The sequence below is a fragment of the Equus przewalskii genome, chromosome 31 (assembly GCF_037783145.1).
Source record: "Equus przewalskii isolate Varuska chromosome 31, EquPr2, whole genome shotgun sequence".
In the NCBI taxonomy this organism is placed as follows: domain Eukaryota; kingdom Metazoa; phylum Chordata; class Mammalia; order Perissodactyla; family Equidae; genus Equus; species Equus przewalskii.
The window spans coordinates 14,140,416-14,164,772 of NC_091861.1; the positions used below are offsets into that span (position 1 = coordinate 14,140,416).

The 24,357-nt window shown below is 39.3% G+C and overlaps 1 protein-coding gene across 2 annotated transcripts in view; it reads right to left on the minus strand.

Moving 5' to 3' along the window:
- RRP15 (ribosomal RNA processing 15 homolog) overlaps nucleotides 1–22,921 on the minus strand; it is a 55,930-nt gene extending 33,009 nt beyond the window's left edge. For both annotated transcript variants that reach the window (XM_008509962.2, XM_070602500.1), the window contains exons 1-4: nucleotides 22,097–22,921; nucleotides 8,730–8,998; nucleotides 6,180–6,277; nucleotides 3,537–3,738 (exon numbers count right to left, since the gene is read on the minus strand). In XM_008509962.2, coding sequence (XP_008508184.1) covers nucleotides 3,537–3,738; nucleotides 6,180–6,277; nucleotides 8,730–8,998; nucleotides 22,097–22,241 — 714 coding nt within the window. In that variant the 5' untranslated portion in view covers nucleotides 22,242–22,921. The remainder of the gene's footprint in view (nucleotides 1–3,536; nucleotides 3,739–6,179; nucleotides 6,278–8,729; nucleotides 8,999–22,096) is intronic.
- Nucleotides 22,922–24,357: the final 1,436 nt, after the last annotated feature.

Below are 24,357 nucleotides of genomic sequence, written 5' to 3' on the forward strand. Positions count from 1 at the left end.
AAGAGAAAATAAGACATTTAGTCCATGAAACTGAGGCTACTACAAAATGAAGAGGCAAAGGGAACTTCCAGGACAGTGATCAAGCAAAGTGACAAAAATCCCGTGCATATCAGGTAAAGAACAACCAGTCTAGGTTGTAGCAGGATGACCATGAAGACAACAGTATTGAGAAGTGTTCAACAGTTCTACTGAAGAGTGTAGGAAGACTGTGCTGCATATAAAACCAAGGAAATGAAGAAAAGGAGGCAACTGTTAAGTCCAGGAAAACAAAAACTATAAGTTGAAGAAAGAAAATGTTATCATGCATTACTTTGCCCCAGCAGCACAATGTTTACATTGAATACTGACTTAGTCAAAAACATTAATATACTATATTGGAAGGACAGAGTGTGGGAGGTATGGAAGTGAAGGGAAGTTACTAATTCTTTATCTTCCATAAAAGATTATCTCTCTTTTTTTTTTTTTTGAGGAAGATTAGCCCTGAGCTAACTACTGCCAGTCCTCCTCTTTTTGCTGAGGAAGGCTGGCCCTGAGCTAACATCGTGCCCATCTTCCTCTACTTTATATGTGGGATGCCTACCACAGCATGGCATGCCAAGCGGTGCCATGTCCGCAGCCGGGATCCGAACCGGCGAACCCCGGGCCGCCAAGAAGCAGAACGTGTGAACTTAACCGCTGTGCCACCGGGCCAGCCCCCAAAGATTATATCTAATATTGATAAAGAAATAGTATCAATATTATTTAAGATATAGAGGTGAATACTAGAAGATCTGAGAATTGAAAATGGTTACCTTGGGGGTAATGGGGCAACAAGTAGTAGAGACGGATGAGAAAGGACACTGATTATTTTATTTAGTCATAAGTTCACTTTTGAAAGTGTGTTCCTATTGTTCTGAAAATAAAATTTAAAAGTTTTAATGCAGAAAAAAGGAAAAGGTTCTGAGAAAAGTGACTTGTTTAGGGCCATAAGCCAGTTAAGAAATATCTGTCACAGTGTCTCAAAGTTTCTTATACCTTGCAGGAGTCTGGAAATTCTTGAAAAAGGGTTCTTAAAAATAAAGTTCCAAGTGATAAGTGTTCCAAGGACACAAAAAAACAACCAACCAAAACCAATACACACATACCACCAAAAGCGTTCCTAATGTATGCTGGCTATAATGGATCCAACCTCTATGTTATATTATTACAACTCTATCTTGCTTTTTGCTTAATATAAAACTACTGGCTCTTTTTTGTTTTTGAACATAAGACTTTAACGTCACCTTTACGAATAAAAAGTATAAAAGAGTAAAGGAATTGAAGACAACAAAGGCATGTCCAGACTGGTGTCCTGATAGATGGCTCCCAGGGAATCCAGTTTACATGTGAGTGGACTCTAATTAGCCTGTGTTCTGCATACCATTATGCTCAGGGAAGGGACAGTGAGCAACTTCCATAAAAGCTCTTCTGACAGACTGCGTGAGGCGGGAAGGACCAGCTATTAGGAAAAGGTGCAACAGCAATGGTGCTAGGACAAGGTAAAATACGAGAAACAGGAAAATCTTATTCTCTACTTAATTAACAACCTGCTTTATCCGGCTCATTTATGACTCATTTCTGAATAGTGTTTTGGCACGTCAAATCTATTCCCACCTTTGCCTTCCCTTCTTCTCTTCAACTGCCTTAAAAGTCCACCTGTTTTAAGTAACCTACATAGATTTACTGATCTATGTCCTAAATGAGCATTATCAGTTACTTTGAAATTCCCCCCACAAATAGGGATAGCCATTTAATTTACATTTTACTGCACCTATGTAACTGATGACAATATGGTCGACACATACTAACTTAGACTTTGTATGTTGTCATGTTAAGATTTTATTTGAAGTTATTTGTCTATCTGAATTGTAAGACTTTAAAAGATACAAGTATAGCACCTGGTAGAAACTGGTACTTAATAAATATTTTTGGTATTAATAACTGATCCAGTCACAAATATTATAGAACTTTTATAGTTATTCAGATGCAAAATCAAGTACAATAAAAAGAAATAAGTTTGGTTGTTTTTCCATAAATATGCAATCAAAATGAAAACAAATATTTTCAAAAGAAAGAAATGTGTCGGGGGGGTGTTGGTGTGGGGTAAGTGGTTCTAGAAACAAATTACTTTTAGAGCAAAGCCACTTTGTTTTGAATCTCAAGCAATTTTCGACCTTGTCCCATATTAACACTATGCCTATGATCATTGAAGTAGAAAAAAAGAAAGTCAAGGGCAAATTGCAAATGGTAAGAAAGAAAATGCAATGGTGCCGTTAGAAAGAATCCTTCATATGCTTTCATAACTCATGAAGATAATAATCCCAAAGCAAAAACAAATGCTTCTACTAAAAGTTATTTTGAAACCAACATAAAAAAGAATAAAAAAAAGTCTTTCCTTTTCCATCTTCCCTCTAGCTCTTTCTCATCCAATGCTGCTGGATCTTTCTCCAATTCTTACAGTGAAATGTCACTAGTGAGAACACAGCAGGTCAGACTTTTTAAGTAAAAAGTATAAATCCACAAACACAGCATTCATGTGTTTATAATTACTTCTGACAAGCACTGAAATAGCAGCACCAGTGAGCACCATTATTATATAAACATACAATTTGGATCCTTTGATATTCAAGACATGACAAAGATAAATAGCTTAGAAAGCTTTTGTCAAAATTAGGTAAAACGGCAACTTAATCAAGGAACTTGAAAATACTTCAACCCTAGGCTAGCATGAAATTCCTAAATGCTCTTCTTGCCAGGGTTTCAACTGTTTTCCCATAACACAAACAAAAAACTTATGACAAAAACTCTCATTTCCTGATTGAAGGACTTTTTGTTGGCAAAAGAAATGAAGCCATCATATAAAGCTATGTACTTTGCTTTATTTATTTATTTATTTTTAAAAACAGCCCTCTTGAGATCAGAGCACATTTCAGTACTTTCACCTGGTACATTAAAAAGGAAACTATTGGTGTCCACAGGCCAAAGGGCTGGGGAAGCAAAGTTATCACGCCCAAGACCGTGGAAGTATTTAATGTTCGGAATCTCCCAACAACAACCGAACATCACCAGGCTGCCTCAGTGTAAAGAGGACTTTCCACCATATTTCCCAAAGCAGCGATTTTTCTTATTTTAGAAGTTACACACCATCACAATTACCTCTGTGGGTAAAAGTCTCAAATTAAAGCTGTATCCCTCACAAAGACTTCTATTCTCCAAAATGAGTCAAGGGTCTAATTTGAGACAGAAGAGATGTGGCTCTAACTCTAAAAAATTGACCTCAATCCATTGGTTCCTGAGTTCTAACAGCAGGGGTGTGTCATCTATAATTGGCAACTTCCATAACGAATAAATCATCATGAAACTTAGGAGTACAAACTTTTCAATTAGGCTGTGGGCATGCAGAAATTTTTTTTTTAAATCTGAAAAACCTACAATTCTTTAGTGTGCTTTTCACCCCAAAACTCTTTAAGTTTTAGAGCTAAAAGTCTGATGCACTGAATCCTATATAAAAGTCTTACCTGATTGGCTTTTGAGCTCTTTCCAGTTGAACTTTTCTCATTTGTATTTGCATCCATCCCTCTCAGAACGTTGATGAAATCTTTTTTGGAAACAGTTGATATCAACTTAGCACGCTTTCTAATAGAGCCTCCAGCTTCTTTCATCTTTTCATCCACGTTCTTTTGATGCTTCTGAACAGCATTAAATAATTGCACCACACCCCTATAGAATATAAAATGACCAGAACAACATAGTTAAATAACACTTACACTAGAATACAAGTTCAGAAAATAGGAACAATGTATTTTCACTGCTTAGGAAACAGGCAAGCATTTAATAGTCACCTAAAGGAAACAAGTTGAATGAATGGTTAGATACATCTGAAAAATGAACATACATTTCAATGAATAAATATAAATTTCTGAATAGAGAATAAATACATGTGAAATGATAAGTGATTTTTTTCAGCTTTGGTCTCTCTAAATCAACTTCTACGCCATTAGAACTAAGAGTTACTTTTAACACAAACATCTACTTCTCCAAATATAAGCATATAATGACTGAAGGCATTACAGTGTAATGGAAAGAGCACAGCCTATACAATTAGCCAACCATATGACTCTAGGAAAGATTTTCTGGATCTCAATTTCATCTGTAAATGGGAAAAATAATACTCAAGTAGCTTAAAAAGCATTCAGCTATATTATCTGCAACTCCTATGATATAAAACTAATTTTAAAATCCTATCTTAAAAAATATTTAAAATACTTTGTTCTGCAGTTAAGTTCATTCAAAGAAGAATTCTGAAGATTAAGCCCTGTGGTATACATGGCAGTAGCCATGAGCCACATGTAGCTAGCGAGCACATGAAATATGGCTAGTCCAAACTGCAATCTGCTCCAAATCTAAAATACACACTCGATTTTGAAGACACAGTATAAAAAAGAGAATTTTTAAATCTCATTAATAATTGTTTTATATTGATTACATGTTAACTAATAATTTCAATATGTTAGGTTAAATAAAATACACTATTGAAATTAATTTCACCTCTTTCTTTTTACTTTTTTCAATGTGGCTAGAAGAAAATTTTAAATTACATATGTGGCTCATTTTGTATTTCTATTGGACAGCACTGATTTAGACCATTAACATCCCTTCCAGCTCTAAAATTCTGTAATCTATTAATTTTCCTGTTACAATAAACACTGGGAGAGGCAATCTGCCATGAGCCCTGAGCATACCTGCACATTCTTGCTGGGTTCTTCAAGAAAGCAAGGCCCTGACTGCTCTTACCCAGGCCGTTTCTCAGGTTTGTGTTTGCAACACACAACCTTGAGGGATGAGGTAACGTCTCCTCCGAGACAAAGAGCAGGCTTATTACCATGCACCATAAAAGCGACAGATTCCCAAATACAGTGTTTCCTCTCCTGTAACACAACCCACTGCACACATAGGCATCCATCTAGGACACCTGTGCTGCCCTCAGGGACAAAGGGAATCAGTGGGAATGTGAACCTCTGGCTACTGCTTTTGCCATGAGTAACAAAGTCCTTTGTCTCTGACCCACAAGTCTCTTGTCTTCTGCTAGCATCCAAAAAACTTGAACAGACTAGCTCATTAGTTTTTAAGAAGGGAAAAATGCCATACTCTTCACAGCAGGGCTGAGACCAAGGGGAGGGGAGTGAGGTGCCCAGGGAATAAAATTTAAGGAGGCGCCTACTCTCACGTGCCTACCCTGCACTTTTCTAAGTTCTTTACACATATTAATTCATTTAATTCTTGGAGGAACCCTATAGGGTAGGGATAAAATTCTCCTGTTTCTACAGATAAATAAGCTGAGACAGAGAGAAGTTAAGCAGCACGCCCGGGATACTGAGCTAATTCAGCCAGTGCTGGGATGTGAACCTAGCAGTCTGGCTCTACCGCTCACACTCTGAACCACCATACCTCACTCTCTCACTGTACAACTCCCAGATGGATCAGAAAATGGCCAAAATAATGCAGGTAACTAGAAAATTAAAAGTAATTCCACTAAATAATTGCTATATTCTTTAAGCGTCAACTCAAACGTTGTCTCCTCTGTGAAGCCTTCCCCAACTCCCTGGACGATCTCCTGCTGTATGTTTCCAACACAGAGGATATGTGTCTATTCTCAAAGCGACTATAATTCCTACAGATGAGTAGGCAAGGACCACCCAGCAGCCATCAGATTCTCTCGAGCTTTGGACACAGAGGGCATCAAACAAATGTTTGGTGCCAATGATAAAAAATGCAGAGTAAAAAGCACGAAGCTGCTGTAATGTGCAATTTGTTATGCCGTAAATATAACGCAAGATAACAAAAATCATCATCTAGTGCCATAAATTTAGACAAGCATCCTAAGGGAAATGCAGTAAGAGGACTGATTCCACTGTTCTCCTAACTATAAAAACAAGATGATCTGAAACAAGTTCATACCAAATACACGCTTAGCACCTTATATTCTTGCCTCATGAGACCTGCAAAATCTTTGGTTGAATTCAGTATTAAACAGGCAGGCTTAGACATAAATCACTGAGCTCTGAGAAGGGAGAGCTTAAGAATCAAATCTAGTCAGAAATGGATCACTATCAAAGCTTTAGCATACTTATTTTTTTTAAAGGGCAAAAACAGTGTCTTACCTCGTTGCAATCCTCTGAAGATTTCTCTCTGTTTCTTTGTCTTTGACAACATCTGGCTTTACTCTGCACATCATTTCCCATTCCCGCTTCTTATCAAGCTGTGTTATAAATATTGTTATGTGAAAGAATATTAGGCATGTTTGAAAGTGCAGCATACTTTGATATGATATTCTGTGAAAGGACAAAGGTAATAAATCATTCTGGCTTAGTTTGTCATGGACACCTTAAAAAGCACCCACAGTTGTAGGGGTTCAGCTCAGGGAGCCTGTGGTTAGCACTCAGTGTGTCATGTGAGAGGCACAGAGTGGGTTTTCGTCAGGCTCTCTGACAGCAGGGGCCTGGAGAGCTGCCAGCATCCTTAGCGAGGCAGGACAAGGGAGGGTGTGAGAGGATCTGCCAGCACCAGATCGTCAAAGCATCAGGAGGGCTCCAACGACTCTTTTTGGTAACCACAAGTTTAAACACTGTTTCTCTTTGTTTTCAGAAACTGACTTCCTCTACAGTCAGAATTATGAAGAACTTGTATCAGCTTTTCAAAGAATATCATCATATCCAGATTTATCCTATTTATGCAGTGACTATTTTTCTTTTCACAAAATCACTTAAATCCACTTCTCCTCTTACGGCACATCTGACCAATATCCTTGCCACACCTGGTGTATCAGTCACAAACTACTGGAAATTGATTCTCTGCTGTAATGCAAAGTAGAAGGGGAGCCAGGAAATAAGAAAATCCCATAGACAACATAATCTAATTCAAAGTTGTCTTCGACTAGTATCCTGGTTACAGGCATGTGATTTGATATACTGCTTCTCCAGGTGCCATTCTCAGGCCCACCTATCACCAAGTATCAAATATACTGAATATGATAAACTACCCACCAAGAAGCTGGTGAACATCAAAACCAGCAATAAGAACCAGCGGAAAAAAGTCTCCACTTATCTCTTCCTTTTCTCCACTCAACTAATCTCTCATTTTGTATTAATGAAAATGTCTAATCACGGTAAAACCAAATTCCTGCTCTTGCTACAAAGAATTAGCCTGATGCCTTTCTAAAGGAATGAATTTTTCCCCAAATTACATAATGTATGTTAACTGTCATGATATTTACTATTAGATTATGCCAGAAATAAAAAATCTTATTTTCAAGCCTAAAATAGTCAATTCTTAATTATCTATAGTACCCAAGGGATAACAGGCATGTATAATCCCCAAATATTTTTTAATTTTGAAACATATTTTTAGACTTATGATTAGAAGTAAATACCCAATATTCTAGAAACTGATAGTATTTGACATTAAGAAACAATGATAATTTACAGACTCTACTCAGAAATGTACACTAAGAACATCTGTAGCTACTGTGCCAAGTATCCGGTATCAACATGTGTTTTCATGCATTATGTAGACAGTGTCACCTCCAGCACATGAAGCTTTGACCTAGAGCAGAGTTAGAGATGCATTTCTCTTGGCTTCAAAATGGTGTTCTTACTCTCACTGGAACATTGGGACTAAAGGTAATTAAGGATTCTAATATTTTTAAAGCCTCTTCTAGCTTTTGCCAGATAATAGATTCAAATTTTCAATTGAAAATGTATCAGTAAGTTAGAGACAAAATTTATCTTAAATATAGTACAATGAGAATATTGAATTAATAATAGAGCATGTTGTTTCTAAAAGCAACACTTGAAAAGTTCCATCTCTATATAGCCTTTCACACAGAGCAACCGGCATCAGAACACAGAAAACATCCATCTTGAAACAAGGTAAGGGGCTGATGAACTTAAAAGCATTATATGCCAATTCAAAACTAGTTTTCTTTCATTTTTACCCATAAAGTACCTCTTGGAAATGAGTACTTTTATGTTGTCAGTATGATAGTAGAAAGTTATTTTTTTCATTGAAAAATAATACCTCAGTAACCAAATATTTTAGACACAGAGCTACTTCAAGTACAAGGGATATAAAAACCTTATTACTATTTCTTTATCTTTATAACACGCAACAGCAAACTTAAGTCCAACTTTTGGCCTTTAATTATCAGACTGTATTAGTCTAACTTCTATCATCAGTGGTTTAACAAAAGATATAACGAATTCAACTTAATCTAGCAGTGAAACAGTTGGTTCTCAGAAATAGAACCAACCCCTGACAATGACATCTTCACAGATTTATATAACAAAACAGGTTTTTAGCAAAAAGTAACTAACATGATTCTATTAGTTCAAAAGCTAATCAAGTTAGATATGGACAGCCAAACTGAATTAAAAATTTAGATCCACGAGTCACTGCCTCATGTATAATTAGCTGATTTTAAAAGGATAAATTTCCTTGGAGTTTACATTTCTATTGCTTTGCTTAGACAACTGAAAAGTGAACATGCTCAATGGAGTAATTTAGACCACGTAACCCTGGTTATCCACCCCCACCTAAAAAGCAAGTTAAAAACTGGAATGTTAACTGGACAAACACTGCAAGGAACAATGTGGTACAGATAAGAACTAGACCAGACAAACAATCTAATCTACAAAACAACTGGTAGGACACACCTGTTTTCTTTTCTCTAGTCTCTCTTGCTTTAACTTTTCTTTTTCCTTTTCCAGCTCTTTGTTTTTGACCAGAATGGTGGGTTTACTTTTAGGAGTTTTTTTGTTAAGGATTTTAGCCATGGCATCTGCCCAGCCCACATTAGTCCCAGCACTAGCTTCTGCAGCATCTTCGTTGTCACAGGGTTCAACTTCATCTTCATTGTCAGCGTCTATTGCTTCATCATCAGAAGAAAAGTGATCCTTTTCCAATCCACAGCTTCCTACAGAACCTAAGAGTAGGAAAAAAATTCAACCTTAATACCCAGTTAGAGGTGCTATGGCCATGGCCAGGCCCCAGGATCCTTCATAAAGCTAACAGTTCTCCACTTGTCTCGATTCTCAGAAGATGGGACCTTTCCAAGTCCCAGAGCTAAAGCAATAGTGGAGCACAGGAGGACCCTCCCTCCTACTGCCATCAGCTCCCAGAGACCTGGCCCAGCCATGGTGACAGGGGAGGCCACAGTGGCTTCAGCACCCAGGACCCAGGCGGCAGAAACAAATCCAACAGCCCCTACCCTTACTGCTGCCAAGGTGCTGACATGGGGCCAGTGCACCGTATGCTCAAGTCCACGGGCCTTAATTGTGTTACTACTTAAAGAGACTAATGAAGATTATTTTAAACAAGCAACAAAAAGCTTCAATCTGTTAAGAAAATGTACAGTGTTTCCATGGTATAGAGAAATCAGAAAAACGTCTCTGAGGGATCTGGCCCAGATATTTAAAATTCTGAATTTGTGTGCAGAAAAATCTAAAAACCAGCCTCCTCTTACAGAATTTGCATACAACATTATAAAATTGGGTGTTCTAACATTTTGAAAAGTAATCTAATGAAGTAATATTGTACCCAAGATACTGAAGATTTAATTGCACTCCTGAGTGACTGAATAAAAATACCAGGTTGTGAGTTGAAGAGACAAAAGTATCTGTTAAATTTTATCATTCAAAACCACCAAAAAAGGCATACACATGCTACCAGCAAGTTGGTTCATCACAGAACATTCAAACAGCTGGGGTCAGAGGACTGGCAGAAACAAGAGTCCAGTCAATGGCCTTGCTTGAAAAGCAACTTGTTGAGAAGTTCTAGGTACTTAAAGTTTTGAGCCTTTCTCAACTTCTGAAGTTAACTGTACTTGAACAACGAGAGCACAAGCAGCCAGCGTAGTCTGTGTGCTTCTGTACAACCCAGAGCCTTCTGGAGAGCTTCTGTTTTGTTCTCAAAAACCTATGGAACTTAACAGGAAATACTTCAAAGGAGAAAATCACCCAACAGCTTAGTAACTTGGAATATTTCTTAATAAGCAGAAGAAGAGCTAACAAACAAGACTGAGAAGAAGTTACCAAGTCAGAAGAAAACTCATAGACCAACAACTGCCCCTTAGCAGTACAATCTTCACGGAACAAATTAATTAAAATGAAATTTTAAATACTGACTTATTTGAAGAAGAAAAAAAAAGGCCTAGACATAAACAGGTTTCCTTCTGCTTCCTACTCAATTCAGTTCTGATGTCCTCCCATCCAGATCAGAAACTTCACTCCAACCTGCAGGGCTGAAAAGCCATCCACAGCCCAGGCACTGCACTCCAGGGAGTCTGCTCCCGGGCCATTGCCCCTCTGGAAGCTACACCTCGGAACCAGAACCTCTGCTTCCACCTCTGAGAAGTCTACTGACTGTTTCTTGTTGTTACTGCAAAAGTATCTATCTGTTCTTCAACTCCGAGCCCCTCTTTCATCTTTAAACTATTTCAACAAAATGTGCATATTTTGCTTTCAGCCTTTCAGCCTTTTTTTAAAAATATCAGCTTACTGCCAGGAGCAAAGTGAAAGGAACTGAATGTAGAGTCAGTTGTGATTCTCAGTGATCCTTTCTAATCTCTTGACTTTAAGGCACGAATTGAGAGAGAATTGCTGGAAAGACCTGACCTGTAGCTGGTCATTATAATACCTGCAATTTTGGTATTACTTTTGCATACTATCTTTATTTTTTAAGTGCTGAGAATTCAAGAAATAAAAAGGATGTAAAACTAAATATTTAATATATTTCAAAAGAAACTTCTAACAGTAGAAAACAGCAAATAAAAACATATAAAACATTTTATACATATATACATAAATGAACCTCAAGTATATGAATAAAAATGGAGTATCCTCAAAAAAGTAACAGAACATTACAGAAAATTAGAGTTAAAGAGAAAAAGCAAAATAATATTTTACATTTTGTTGTTGTTGCTAGGGGAGAGTCACCGTGAGCTAACATCTGTTGCCAATCTTTCTCATTTTTTTGCTTGAGGAAGATTAGCTCTGAGCTAACATCTGTACCAGTCTTCCTCTGCTTTATATGTGGTTTGCCGCCACGGTGTGGGTGATGAGTGGAGTAGGTCCACACCCAGGATCCAAACCCGCGAACCCGGGCCGCCAAAGTAGAACATGCCGAACTTAACCACTATGGCACAGGGCCCACCCCAACACTTTACGTGTTTAAAAAGCACAATCTTAAAACATAAAGTCTGTCGACAGTATCAAATAATATTGATAAGAGCAAGAAATCACTAACAATTGTACTGCCCTAATGTGCTGCGTATTTTCTTAATAAAGAGAAAGAATTTTTTTAAATAGAAATTCATTTGCCACATATTTAATTTGAAGCCTTCTCTGTATCCTGTATGCTGAGTAAATTTAATAACTCTAAGGACATATGCCTCTAGGCTTCAATGTACAAACACAGATGATATGAGAACTATATTATTGCCCACAATATTTAAAGAAAGTATCTAAATTTTGCAAAACAAAAGCTGATAGCATTCAGTTCAATTCAAAACCTATCATCAATTCAGTGAATCTGAGTGTCTACTATGTACCAGATTCCAGAGTCACACAATTTTTCCCCCAGAAGCCTCTCCTAGGACCAGTGTTCCCTGGAAAGTACATTGAGAAACAAAGTTTGGAGAATGTAGTTAGCTGAAAAGTAAATATATTAATATTACATGTTTTATTTCTCAGAATCAGTAGCACTGCACAGGTACTAAATAACAAAATACACAATTCTATGAAAAGTAAGCATTTATATAAATGTAAAGAGGCAAAATGGCTTAACAATTCGTGGCAATGAAGAATATCTGGGGGAGGAAAAGCTGAAGTCTTCACAGCTCCTGGTAAAATGTCAAAACTACAACACTGACATCTAGTGTTTTGTCCTGATGAATTCACACACAAATTGCAGCAACTTTCACATTTTTCAGCTCCACTGTAAAGGCAGCCATAGGCTTTATGACTGTACAAGCCACTCCAATTCTCCTTTTCTAAACCTTGGCTATTTTTCCTTGGTGTGTTTCTTACCCAGCTTTACTACCATAACATTCATATCATGGCCACACAATAAATCCATGAAAAGTTTCATAACAAGTTTATACAAGCTGCACTCACCCATCAACGAAAACAACAATTCCAGAACTCCCTAAAGCTGTAGTCTTTATTTTTATTATTTTCTTAATAAAATAAAGCTGTAGCTCAAAAGTTTTTAGTCAGGCATTCACTGCCAATGGAAATGATGTTGTTTTATATAAATTAAAAATGCCAGTGTATTGAGGTCTCCCAGCATACCATAAAACAGGATTTACTTCTAGGATACCAAAGATAATCACCATGCAAATCATAAAGTAGATCTTAAAAATTTACTGTATCCTGGGGCTGGCCCCGTGGCCGAGTGGTTAAGTTCGCGCGCTCCGCTGCAGGCGGCCAGTGTTTCGTTGGTTCGAATCCTGGGCGCGGACATGGCACTGCTCATCAAGCCACGCTGAGGCAGCGTCCCACATGCCACAACTAGAAGGATCCACAACTAAAATATACAACTATGTACCGGGGGGCTTTGGGGAAAAAAAGGAAAAAATAAAATCTTTAAAAAAAAAAAAAATTTACTGTATCCTACAAAGATGAGATTTTTAAATTTTTTTCATTTTTATTTTTGCTGAGGAAGACATGCCTTGAGCTAACATCTGTGCTAATCTTCCTCTATTTTGTATGTGGGTCGCTGCCACAGCATGGCCACTGAGGAGTGGTGTAGGTCTGCACTGCCAAAGCAGAGAGCACTGGACTTAATCACTAGGACACAGGGCTGGCCCCAGGATGAGATTTTTTTGAACATTCCACTAGCTGATCTTTAACAGCAGAAGTTAAGTGGATATATCCAGGGGTTTAAGGGCACTAGATAAGTTGAAAAATTCCTTTTAAGTCCTGTGTGTTATCTTAAATATTAACTCTAATTTTGCATTCTATTTAAAAAATCTGGAAATTAAGGCAAGGCTACAAAGAATGCTTATTGGAAGTAATAACTAAAGGTTATCGTAGAAACGTTCTACTATCAGAACTGCCCAGGAACCGCCAGCCACAAGAGCCAATTGAGTGCTTCACATGTGGCTACTACAATTGAAGAACTGAATGTTTAATTTTATTTAATTTTAACTACTTTAAATTTAAAAAGCCCTATGTGGCCAGGTGCTACCATACTGGACAGGGCAGCATGTGACCTTTGAGGGACTCAGAGAGACACAGGGGTTTCTCATCTCCTGTGCCTTTTCCCCAGACTTCCAGCTCCCTTTCAAACCTGGCATCTGTTCCCAACCCCACACCTGGTCAGCGCTTGCAGGAAAGGAAGCCATTTTCCTCGGCCTTTGGAACTGAGATCCAGTTTTCAGAAGACTAACAGTCTCACAGTCCCTCAGTATTCATTGAGTACTCATGCATGATGAGGAAGGAAGGGAAAACGAAAATTCCACATCTAGGTTTCTTTCCCTGAAGAACTCAAATGTCTAGTAGGGTAAATAAGTCGCTTAACCAACTGCAAAATTTGGTTTTGCAATTTGTAAAGTTTGTAAGTGTTCTAAAAGAAAAGCAATGAAGAAAGGGTGACTGTTACGGGGGTGCCTTTTACAAAGATGATATTCAAGTTGTTTCTTAAAGGGTAAGGCAAGAGATTGAATGACAAGAGAAGGAAGGAGGCCAAAGAAGTAAGATTCCACAACCCACCAGGTGAACAGAAAGAGGTGAGGGCACGAACACAGAATCCAGAAGCAAAAACACCTAACATCTGAGTTCATGCTCTGTATGAAAACTAAAATTCTAAGTGTAATTATCATTATTATTGGCATTCCAGGCAGAAGAACCCAGCACGTCCAACGGCATGGTTAAAGAAGGTAAGATATCTATCAAAGGACAAGAAGTTCAGACTGGCTGAAACCAGAGATTTGAGGACTGGACGGTAAGTAAAACTGAGTATGAAAAAGCTGGTCTCGTTTATGATCCAAGAAACAAACTATACATTAACCCCCAAATTAACACCGAAATTAAAGCTAAGCAGCTTAAAAGTTCTGCACTGTGGGCGGGTGCTTCTGGTAAGAGCAAACTGCTCATGTTTCTCTCTCGTAGCAGTCACCTTACGTCCTCACTTCTAAACATCTCTCCACTGGATGAAGAAGGCTGTTCTTTTAAAATACAAACACCATCTGGAGCATTAAGGCTATTGGTTAACCTTTAACTGACTTCATCCTTTTAGTATTTACTCTAAATCAAAGAGAACTCCTCATAAAACTTGACTGAGAGCAGCTAGTAGCGGTTAAGAGGAAGGACACAAAGTCAGGCTGCCTGGATTCAACCTCAACTCCAGACACACATCTTTGTGACTTTTCTGAAGGTTTCCAAGTTCTATTAGGTTCCTCATCTATAAAAATGGCAATAAAATAGTATCTACTTCATTAGGGTTTTGTGATAATTAAATGAGATAATATATAAAAAGTTCTTTTTTTTTTGAGGAAGATTTGCCCTGAGCTAACTACTGCCAATCCTCCGCTTTTTGCTGAGGAAGACTGGCCCTGAGCTAACATCCATGCCCATCTTCCTCTACTTTATATGTGGGACGCCTACCACAGCATCGCTTCTGCCAAGGGGTGCCATGTCCGCACCTGGGACCCGAATCAGCGAACCCCGGGCCGCCGAGAAGCCAAACGTGCGCACTTAACCGCTGCACCACCGGGCCTGCACCTAAAAAGTTCTTAAAAGAGTGTCTAGCCCATAGTAAACATTTAAGCGTCGATTACACACCACACACACATACACACACACACACATACGTGTGCACACACATGCAGACACACACAATGAGAATTTGAACGTGGTTGTGGAGGAAGGGAAAGGAAGAAGGAAGAAACACCTCTGGTGGCTGGAATCTGCAAGACATGCAACGTGTAGAATGGGAAGCTTTAGACGACCAGCCGGTTACAGCACAGAGGTTAAGAGCCCAGATTATACAATCAGACAGACTTGGCCTTATGTCCTGATTCCACTACTTTCTAACAGGTGATCTTGGGCAACTTACCTAACCCCTCTGTGTCTCAGTTTGTTTTTAGTAAAATGGGGATAAAAATAGTACCTACCTCACTGGGTTGTTATGACAATTAAATGAGATAACACATGAAAAGCACTTAGCCACAGACCTGGTACATAGTAGGCAGGAAATAAATGACAGTCACTAACCAGAGGACAGACAACAATACCGAGAACCTGGAAGACAGAGCAGAAGGGAATCCCAAAAGCTTAAAAAAGGATGCCAAAAAGAGGGGCAAAATGAATTTTACTTCCACTATAATTCTACCGATGGTGTTAGTTCTAATCTATGACCCATTCATCACAAGCAAGTGACCTCTGACTTTATTTCAGAAGTGGTCAATGTCTCTGTCCTACAACTTTTCAAAGTACTCTAAAATAATGACAATACTAACTAGCTAACAGGTATGCAGAGCTAGGCACTATTTTAAACACTTTTTATGCACTATCATTTAATCCTCACAATACTCTGTGAGCAGCTTTTTATTCACAGGAGATGATTCTGAAGCTTAGAGAAGGCAAAAACATGCCCCCAGTCACAAAGTTAATGGCATAGGAGGTAGAGTTGATTGACTTATAAGGCACAACAAAGCTTTGAATCAAAGATTCAACTCACCTAACATGTACTGAACTAACACAGAAAACATTCATTCACTAGTTTAATAAAGCTTGAATTAAAAAGGAATTCTATCTAACCTCCATTAACCAGAACAGCCATTCCTCACCCCCATTCTCATTCTGCCTAGTTATTCAGAGCTCTATGCAACCACTGCTCCCCATTCCAGTTGTAAATCATCTGTTCTGCTCACGCCACATGATCTTTCCTGCCAATTATTACTAAACATAGAATATTCAAAATTGATGCTTTAAGACTTTTTAAAAGGCATTTACCTTAGGAAAAAATGCAGCCATCCTAGGTTTCCATAAAAATAACCAAACGTAAAATGAAAGTGCTACCATGGGACAAACTGTCAGATGTGATTACATGAGCTATCTGGGCAAGCCAAAGAAGATAACGCCTGGAAGAAGTCTGTTTCCTGAGTCTGTCCTATAAATTGCTAAACCACTCAAGTACAACTATGATATACTTCATTTCTTAGGCATGTTCCTTTGCTATTTTAAGTAACTTAAAAGATGAACGAGGCTATAAGCTACAGTTTGATGAAAAGCACATTTATCTGCTAGGTTATTATATCTTAAATATGGCTTTGTAGTTTATCAAAAATGAGCAGATAGCTCCTAGGACCTTCTAAACTGGATTGTTATCAAGTCTTGTGTTCGAAGTATATGGCTATTTTTCATACATGTGACCAGAACAACTGAGAAAACATGACATTACCATTCCTCCCAACTAGTTTATAGGCATATAGGCACATTCTGGGAAGGAGGGGTCAATCACATCAGGGCACTGGAGAATCACCAAGGCTTTTTTCACTTAAGTTGATTTACTGACTACAGAAGCTTTTTTTTTTTAAGACCACAAACTTAAGAACCCAGTTAGCATTGTGCCTAATCCTCCAACAACGCATCAATTCAGCAAATCTGAGTAGTTCAATGATAACTCCGAGGTAGAGGTTATCACGCTCCTCTTTATCATACTTGACACCATCAACCACTGGTTTTATTTTTCCACCTGAGTTGATTTACTGACTAGAGAGGCTGCAATTGCCTGTGGGTTTTTTAAGACTGCAAACTTAAGAGCCAAGTATACATTGTGTCTAAGTCTTCAACAAGGTATCGATTCGATAAATCTGAGCAGTTCAAGGCAAACTCAGGTAGGGGCGTCATCCTCCCCGTTATAATGCGTGATACTTCTCTATCACTTAAAATGCTGACTGAAGGATTGTACCTTCCACGTATCTCTGATCTGTGATCACTTGCATTTCACTATGACCAAATTTCAAATCCTACTGAAGACTATTACAATTTACCAAAAATGCAGTTGGAATCATTTTGCTATCCTTCAAGTTCACATTATGTACAAGTCCTGTTAATTTTACCCTCAACGATATCTGGTACATGAGAAGAGTGTAAAAATCACGTTAAGAGATGTTTGCAATTTATTCAATAAATAAATGGATACTGAATAGCACACCATGTATCAGGCTGTATGCTAAATTCTGATACGGCTGTCACCAAAACTTACAAGGGCTCTCCTCACAGAATGAGGACACTTCTGCAAAGTCTGACAAAGGATACTTAAAAGTTTTACACTCATAAAAGCATAATTTTCTATCTTTCTTACACAATGTTTTGAAAGAAATTAAAGCCAGAAGATGAAAAATAAAGTTCAAACAACACTTGGGTTATATCTGTGTATTTTCTATGAAATTTAAGTAGCATCTTGCTAAAGCAAGTTGCTTTCAAATATTAGTACGATAAGGCACATCCCTATCAATTTTTATGATCCAATTAAAGTTCAAAGATAAGTCTCTGATTCAGTTCCCTGATAAAATGAGCTGGTACACTTTAATAATAAGCCTATAATTTGCACACTGATTCCTCATGTGTCTGAAGCCAAATTCAATCTTCTGCCTTTACAGTTTCTCAGTATACAGCATCTGAACACTTTTGATAGCTTAATAGTTCTGCCAAGGCCACATGCACACAAATAATATGAACTAGAAAAGCTGTTTCCTTGGGTCACCTTCCCAGAAATATCTGACTTCATGAGAGGAAAACAGCAATTTCTTTTATTAAGCAGCAAATCCTGAGTTAAACCAAAGGAGAATATGCCATCTTATAACCAAAAACCTACATTACTGAATTTATTAAATAAAACACTGTTTATTATTTATCTCTATGGCAGAGATACAGTGTAAATCCCAACAGACAAAGTGGATGGGGACAAGTAAGTTGAGATCTAAAGAATACAGAAAAGCTGGTTAAGAGAGAGTGAAGATAAAAGGAGTGTGCTGTAGAGGAGCACAAGCCCAGCTGGGAGCAGAGAGCACGTACTGTGTTCAGGTGAGACGTGCAAGAAGGCTACGACACTAGCAAGCTGAGGGATGACAAGATGTGAGCACTGAGGAGCAAGCAGCTGTCAGATCCTGGAGGGTGGGTATGCAAACCGTAACTAGTTCATAATGACACAATCCATCCCTGTTATCTGTAGGTTCCATATTTGGGAAATGAAATTACGAATTCAGTTTTGCAAATGTTAATGTGTCTATGGAACAACTAAGCACAGACAATCAATAGTTGTCAAAATCATTACTATTCATCCTGAATTTTATCACAAATACATGATTAAATAGCTAGATTATGGAGTAAGCCGGGCAGAATAAGAGACAACATCCTGTATCTATGGATTTATCAGTTTTCCACTGGGAGGCCTCATGGTGTAACGGCAACTATCGCCAAGCCTCCATTTCTTCATCTGTAAAATAGAAAGGCCATCGGCTACCTTGCAGAGTTACCAAAGGAAATTCTACCCTCTTTTCTGGAAAACGATCCAGTTTACAAACATCACTCTTATCAAAGGCTGGAAGGTTTATTTGGCAGCAAAGAGATGGGACTAGCCATTTTGTTAGATGAGAAAAGATGTCATGATCATTAACACTAATATTTATGAGCAGGGACCGTGTGCCAAACATGACATGCTTTACGTACGTGACTCATTTCATCATCACAACAATCCTGAGGTAGACATTATTATAACCTCCATTTCATACATGATGAAACTGACGCAGGTATTAGTAAAAGACCAGCCCAAAGTCACTCTGAAAGGCAGTGCAAACACAGGTGCCTCTTATACAACTGAGCAGAAGTGGGAATTTCTTTCCAGAGATAATACGTGGATTTTAGGAGAAAAGAAGGAAGGAAGGGTGGGAGAAGAGAGGAAGGAAGGAAGGAAGGAAGACTTCAGCTATAAACAGCAGGAGTGCTATGAAAATCTGATCACAAAAATTTACCTTAGTAATGGAACCTTCTAGAATGGAAGTAAAATTTGTTTCAATGCCAAGGTTTCCTCATTCCCAATCCTTTCTTCAGATTCTAAGGCCCTGCCCTTTTACTTTTTGGAGAGCTTTTTTTGATCACCTATGTCCTCCTGGTTCCTCAACAAAATCAGAGCAGTGGTGAAGACTACAGACTCTAGAGCCAAATTTCAATAATGGTTGTGTCATTTATCAACTTGTTTATCAACTTATTGGAGTGAGCAAGTTATAACCTCTCTGTGCCTCAGATTCTTACAAGCAAAATGAGGATAACAATAGTATCCATCTCATAGGGTTATTGTCAGAATTAATTGAAGTGGTATGTTTAAGGAGCTTAGGACAGTACCTAGTAAAGCTCGAAAAATATAGCCATTATTATTATCATCTAATTCTTCTAACAGCATAGTATGCCCAAAATTTATGGTGCTACATATTTATTTGGAAGTTGGTTTTTTGGAAAATTGAATGCTTTTCTTCTGAAAAACTTTTCAAGGGGGGTCCTTCCCTCTGTCTTCACTGTCCTATCCTAGAGCAAGCCCTAACAGAATTTCACAGTTGCCTACTAACTGCTCTGGCATTCTATGGCAGTCACCATACAGCTAGCAGTGATATTTACAAACATGTGTCACTCTCTTGTTCAAAAGTTCTCAACAGCTCCCTACTGCCTACAAATAGAGAATCCAATCTCCTTCATATGGCATACAAGGTCCTTTACAATCTGGCTTTACCCTCTGTTCCCGGTTTCACACCTAGTAACTTCTCTGAATAGCTAGAGCCATAACAGACAATTAATTTTGTCCTGAATAGCCCGTGCATTTTAAGAGACTGTGTGCCACTGTATGTCCTTTTCCTTATGTCTGAGAAAACTGTCTTCTCCACCTTCCACCTCTAGGCTTAGAAAACGATTCATCCTTCTAAGGCCTAGATGAAACACCACCTTACTCATTTATTCAACAAGAAAAGTTACTTAATACCAAAATGCACAAGGAAGCCTCTATGAAAATAAAGACAAGACATAGTTCTAGCATTTAGGGAACTTATATCTATAAGGAGAGAGACAGGTTAAAATAAAATAATAACATAGTATGCTATGAGTAATACATATAAGATACAAGGAAGCAATGCCTAGGCTGGGTTCTATAGGATATGGATTTCTCTGTCTCCATCCTTATCATTTTTAATTGGACCACCATAGTGATAACTATCTTTATAATTGCCCCTTAATAATTCTCAATACATTGTATTACAGTTCTGTGTTTAATACCTATCTCCCATAAGACTGTAATTCTAGAGCAGGAAATTATTCATCCTTTGTATCCTCAACACCTAGAGGGTGACCGAAAGATAACAGAAAACAGCAATTGTGCCTTCAACTGACTTGGATAGTTAGGTTTCCATGTTAGCCAAAATCCTTCTTAAACCATAATGTAAGCAAACTGTAATAGCAAGAGAATCTTAGAACCTAATCAGTGTTTACAACAAGGCATTGAGAAGCCAGAACAGTTCTAACTTGGAATTATCCAGTACTTGAATAGAGAAATCTAATTTTCACCTAAATGTGAGAGCAGTCCCGATATTTTGCTCCAAATGTAGTAGTGTTTCTTTCTCTGACAACCCCACATGAACTAAGCAGAGGTTCTAATTACTGCTCAATAAAGTTTGTTTTCCTTAACTCCTTTGCCAGGGGATGAGGGCTCATTACCTAGGGACTGCAATAGCATATGACAGTTTCCTCTTCTTGGTCCCAGAAGTTCAGGTTTATTCACTCACTCACTATCTCTGAAGAATCCACTATGTAACAGGCGCTGTTGATACAGCAGTCTCTTCTCTTACAGAACTTAAATTTCAGCTTGAGAGACACGCAGCAAATATATAATATGTCAGACGGTTTGGGATATGCTGAGAAAAATAAAGGAGGGTAATAAGCCAAAAAGTGAAGGCAGGAAGGCAAGGAGAAAAGAAGTGGTGGCACATTAGATAGGGTGGTCAGGGACAAGTCTCACCGATAAGGCATTGTGCCAGAGATTGAAGAAAGGGAGGGAAAGAGAGCCATGCAAGCATTTGAAAAGTATTCTAGGCAGTGAAGCCAACAAGCGCAGGAACCCTGGTGTGGGAGCATATTTGATGTGTTAAACAAACCACAAGAATATCAAGGTGGCTTGATTACTGCTGGTAGTTAGTAAAGGGCATAGTGGGAGATGATGAGAGAAACGATCTGACCTAGATGACACAGGCTAAGGATTTGGAATGTTATTCTGAGATGGGAAGCCACTGGATCATCTTGAGCAAACAACTGACATGATCTGAAATACATCATGAAAGAAGAGCTCTGGCTGTTAGAAAATTCTCGCTAGTACAAAGGAGCAACAACTGGGCAGTAGAAGATCGGGGGTCGTGTGCAACTCCCGGAAACCTAAGAAGCTAAAGCCAAGAATGATGCTAAAGAGGAGCGGCACGGACACCTCATGGTTCAAGGCCTCAAACTATATCCTTCCTTCCTTTCAATAGCAGGCCTCTCTGAGAGAGAGAGAGTTATCAACTGCTACTTTTATTTATTCTACTTTAACCACCTACTCTTCTTTTATTACTATCTGGTCTGTAACTCCCAGCATGTGGACGCGCATTCTGCACAAGAAAAGTCAAGTATACCATCCGTCTTCCTCTGACCTCTTTTGGCCTTCGCCAGTCTTGTCATTCCAAATACCCCCCTTCCTTTTGCCCTTTGCTACTGTAGGCTGCTTCTTGTTGCTGCAAGCAGCAGCAGTTTCATCCGTTTTAATTCATAACAGTGATGCTGAAAACATCTAGTAAAAGAAGGTGCAAGCTTAAACAGCTGACAGCATCCTTTCCCGGAACACTGCTTCCTCAAGCCTTCCCATGGGACCAAAGCCACCCCTTCGACGGCCCGCGGAGATACAACTAGGGCGGCCGACAGCCAACCAACCCGCATCCCCTGCTTCCCGCAAACTCGGCCCGGCCTCTCCTTCGAGCAGCCAAAGCTCAGCCCTGGGACGTTACCTCCACTGTCGGCAGCACCTTTGTCCTCATCTTCCAGCTCCGAGGCTACAGCCTTGGCTACCATTTTCATCCTCTTCTTCTTCTTCAGGGAATTCTTCAGCTTTTTCCCCGCACTCACACGTGAGTCCTGAACGGCCGCCGCCATGTTTCCTCGCCGGAAGTGTCGCGGTGAGTTGCGTCCGGCGGTAACGAAAGGACCTTCGGCCTCGAGTTCCGGGAACGCAAGGGTCCGGGGCGGGGCCTTCTATCCCGGAGTTCCGTGGCTGGAGCCTCAGAATGTGGATTGGAGAGAGGTCCAGATGGCCGGTGACTTTAGTGAAATCCTCTCCAGTCAAAAACACCAGTGAGTGTACGTTCTCAGGCGACTCCTCTGCCAGCTCGCCGTTGCCCTGGTCCGCCGCCCCACTCTGGTCCCAACCCTGTCCGGTCCACTTTCATCTCCTCCCCGCGGCCGCTCCCCTTATCTGCTGCCTTATTTAATGTTGGTTTAGGATGTTCCACAAACGTCCCTTCAGTGCCCACCGAATACGCTAGGACGTCGGAAGCGAGGAAAATGCATTCGGGGTCGATAATTAGAGTATGAGAATATCATCCCCTCTCCCCCCGATCACCACCAGCAAAGACTCACAACCCAACACGCCAGATCTTTCTTAAAACTTTATCAGATAATCTCCCTCTGACTAACTCTTTGAGTGGCTTCTAATTGCAAACTGGATAGCATCTCGCTTTCTTCATCTTGGTCCCAGGATCCAGCCCCACCTTCTCCCTCCCACCCGCGCGGTGCAGAGCGAGGGTGCAAAACCTTTGCTCTCGGCGACAGCCTCCTGCCTCCCTCTCGGGGCCAGCTTCTCCCCGAGGTCAGCCTCTGCCACCTGCTTTCGCAGCACTGCGTTCCCTTGAAGCAGCTACCTCAATCTGCTTCTGTTTCCACCCCCACCGCGAACCTCCCCACCAACCCCACCCGCCAACTTGGGAGCAAGCTTCGTTCACCATTCTACCTCCAAGGCTAGCAACAGGGCTGGCCTGTAGTGGGAGATCAAAAAGTACTTTTGGAAGGAATGAATGAATGAAGGACAGAATACAACTATTCACAAGGTTTACGAGTCAGACAGTTAATGTAACGAACCCTTACATCATGTTCTATAGGCAGGGAGTATTCTAACAGCTTTCTCTAAGCTTAGCGTTTTCTTGAATGAGCACTTCCTGGTTTTTAATACCCACAATTTCTAAAGCAGTTCAAACCTTTCAGTTGGATGTATTCTAGTTGATGTTCATATAGGGAAAAAATTATATTTACATCCCCCAAACTCAATACATTTTAAAATAAAAGTGTGCAGGAAAAGTTACATTCTGGGCTGACCCAGTGGCTAGTGGTTAAGTTCCCATGGTCCTCTTCAGTGGCCCTGGGCTCACAGGTTCAGATCCTGGCATGGACCTACACACCACTCATCAAGCCATGCTGTGGCAGGTGTCCCACATTCAAAATAGAGGAAGATTGGCACAGATGGTAGCTCAGGGCCAGTCTTCCTTACCAAAAAAAGAAAATAAAAGTTACATTCCAAATACAATTGGTAAAAGATCAAATTCCAGCATAAACCTTTTGAAAAGTGCAATTCTTGTCAACAAGAGAGGTGCATCTTAAGGTGCCCCATAGGATATTGCTGGTGCCTGGAAGGTCTCACCATCCTGTTCAGTGTAAGTCTTTCACTGCCACTGCTGTTGGTCTGGAACTACTTCCTGCTGACTTTTATATTCAGCCCTTGTCTTTGCCTAGGGTTATACAATGAGTTGACGACAAAGTTGGGAAAGCATTGAAGAAATTTGTAGAGAAGGAAGCAAAGGTGAGAGAGAAAGATGATTGCAATGGAAAGGAAGGTGTCTGGCAAAGGAGGGACCAATTCTTCATATTATTTGGTAAGCAGGAGTGATGTTTTGAGCATTTTACATCTTAATATGATTTACACATAATTTACATATATGTGTATATGTATGTGTTTATATTTACATATAATATGATGGTTTATGAATATATGGGGATTTACTATGTTTGGTTACAATTCAAGAAATTGCTTGGAAGATAGGGTTAGTTGATTTGTTACGCATTCAAATTTTTCTTTTTTTAAAATAACGTAAAATAGACTCCATTTTTTTCCTGCAGAAACCTGATTTTCAGAAAGAGTTTACTACTATTAAGTAGGAGATTCCTGTATTAATTTATTTACTCTTCACAATAAGCCAATGAGTTGGTACTATTTTTCCCA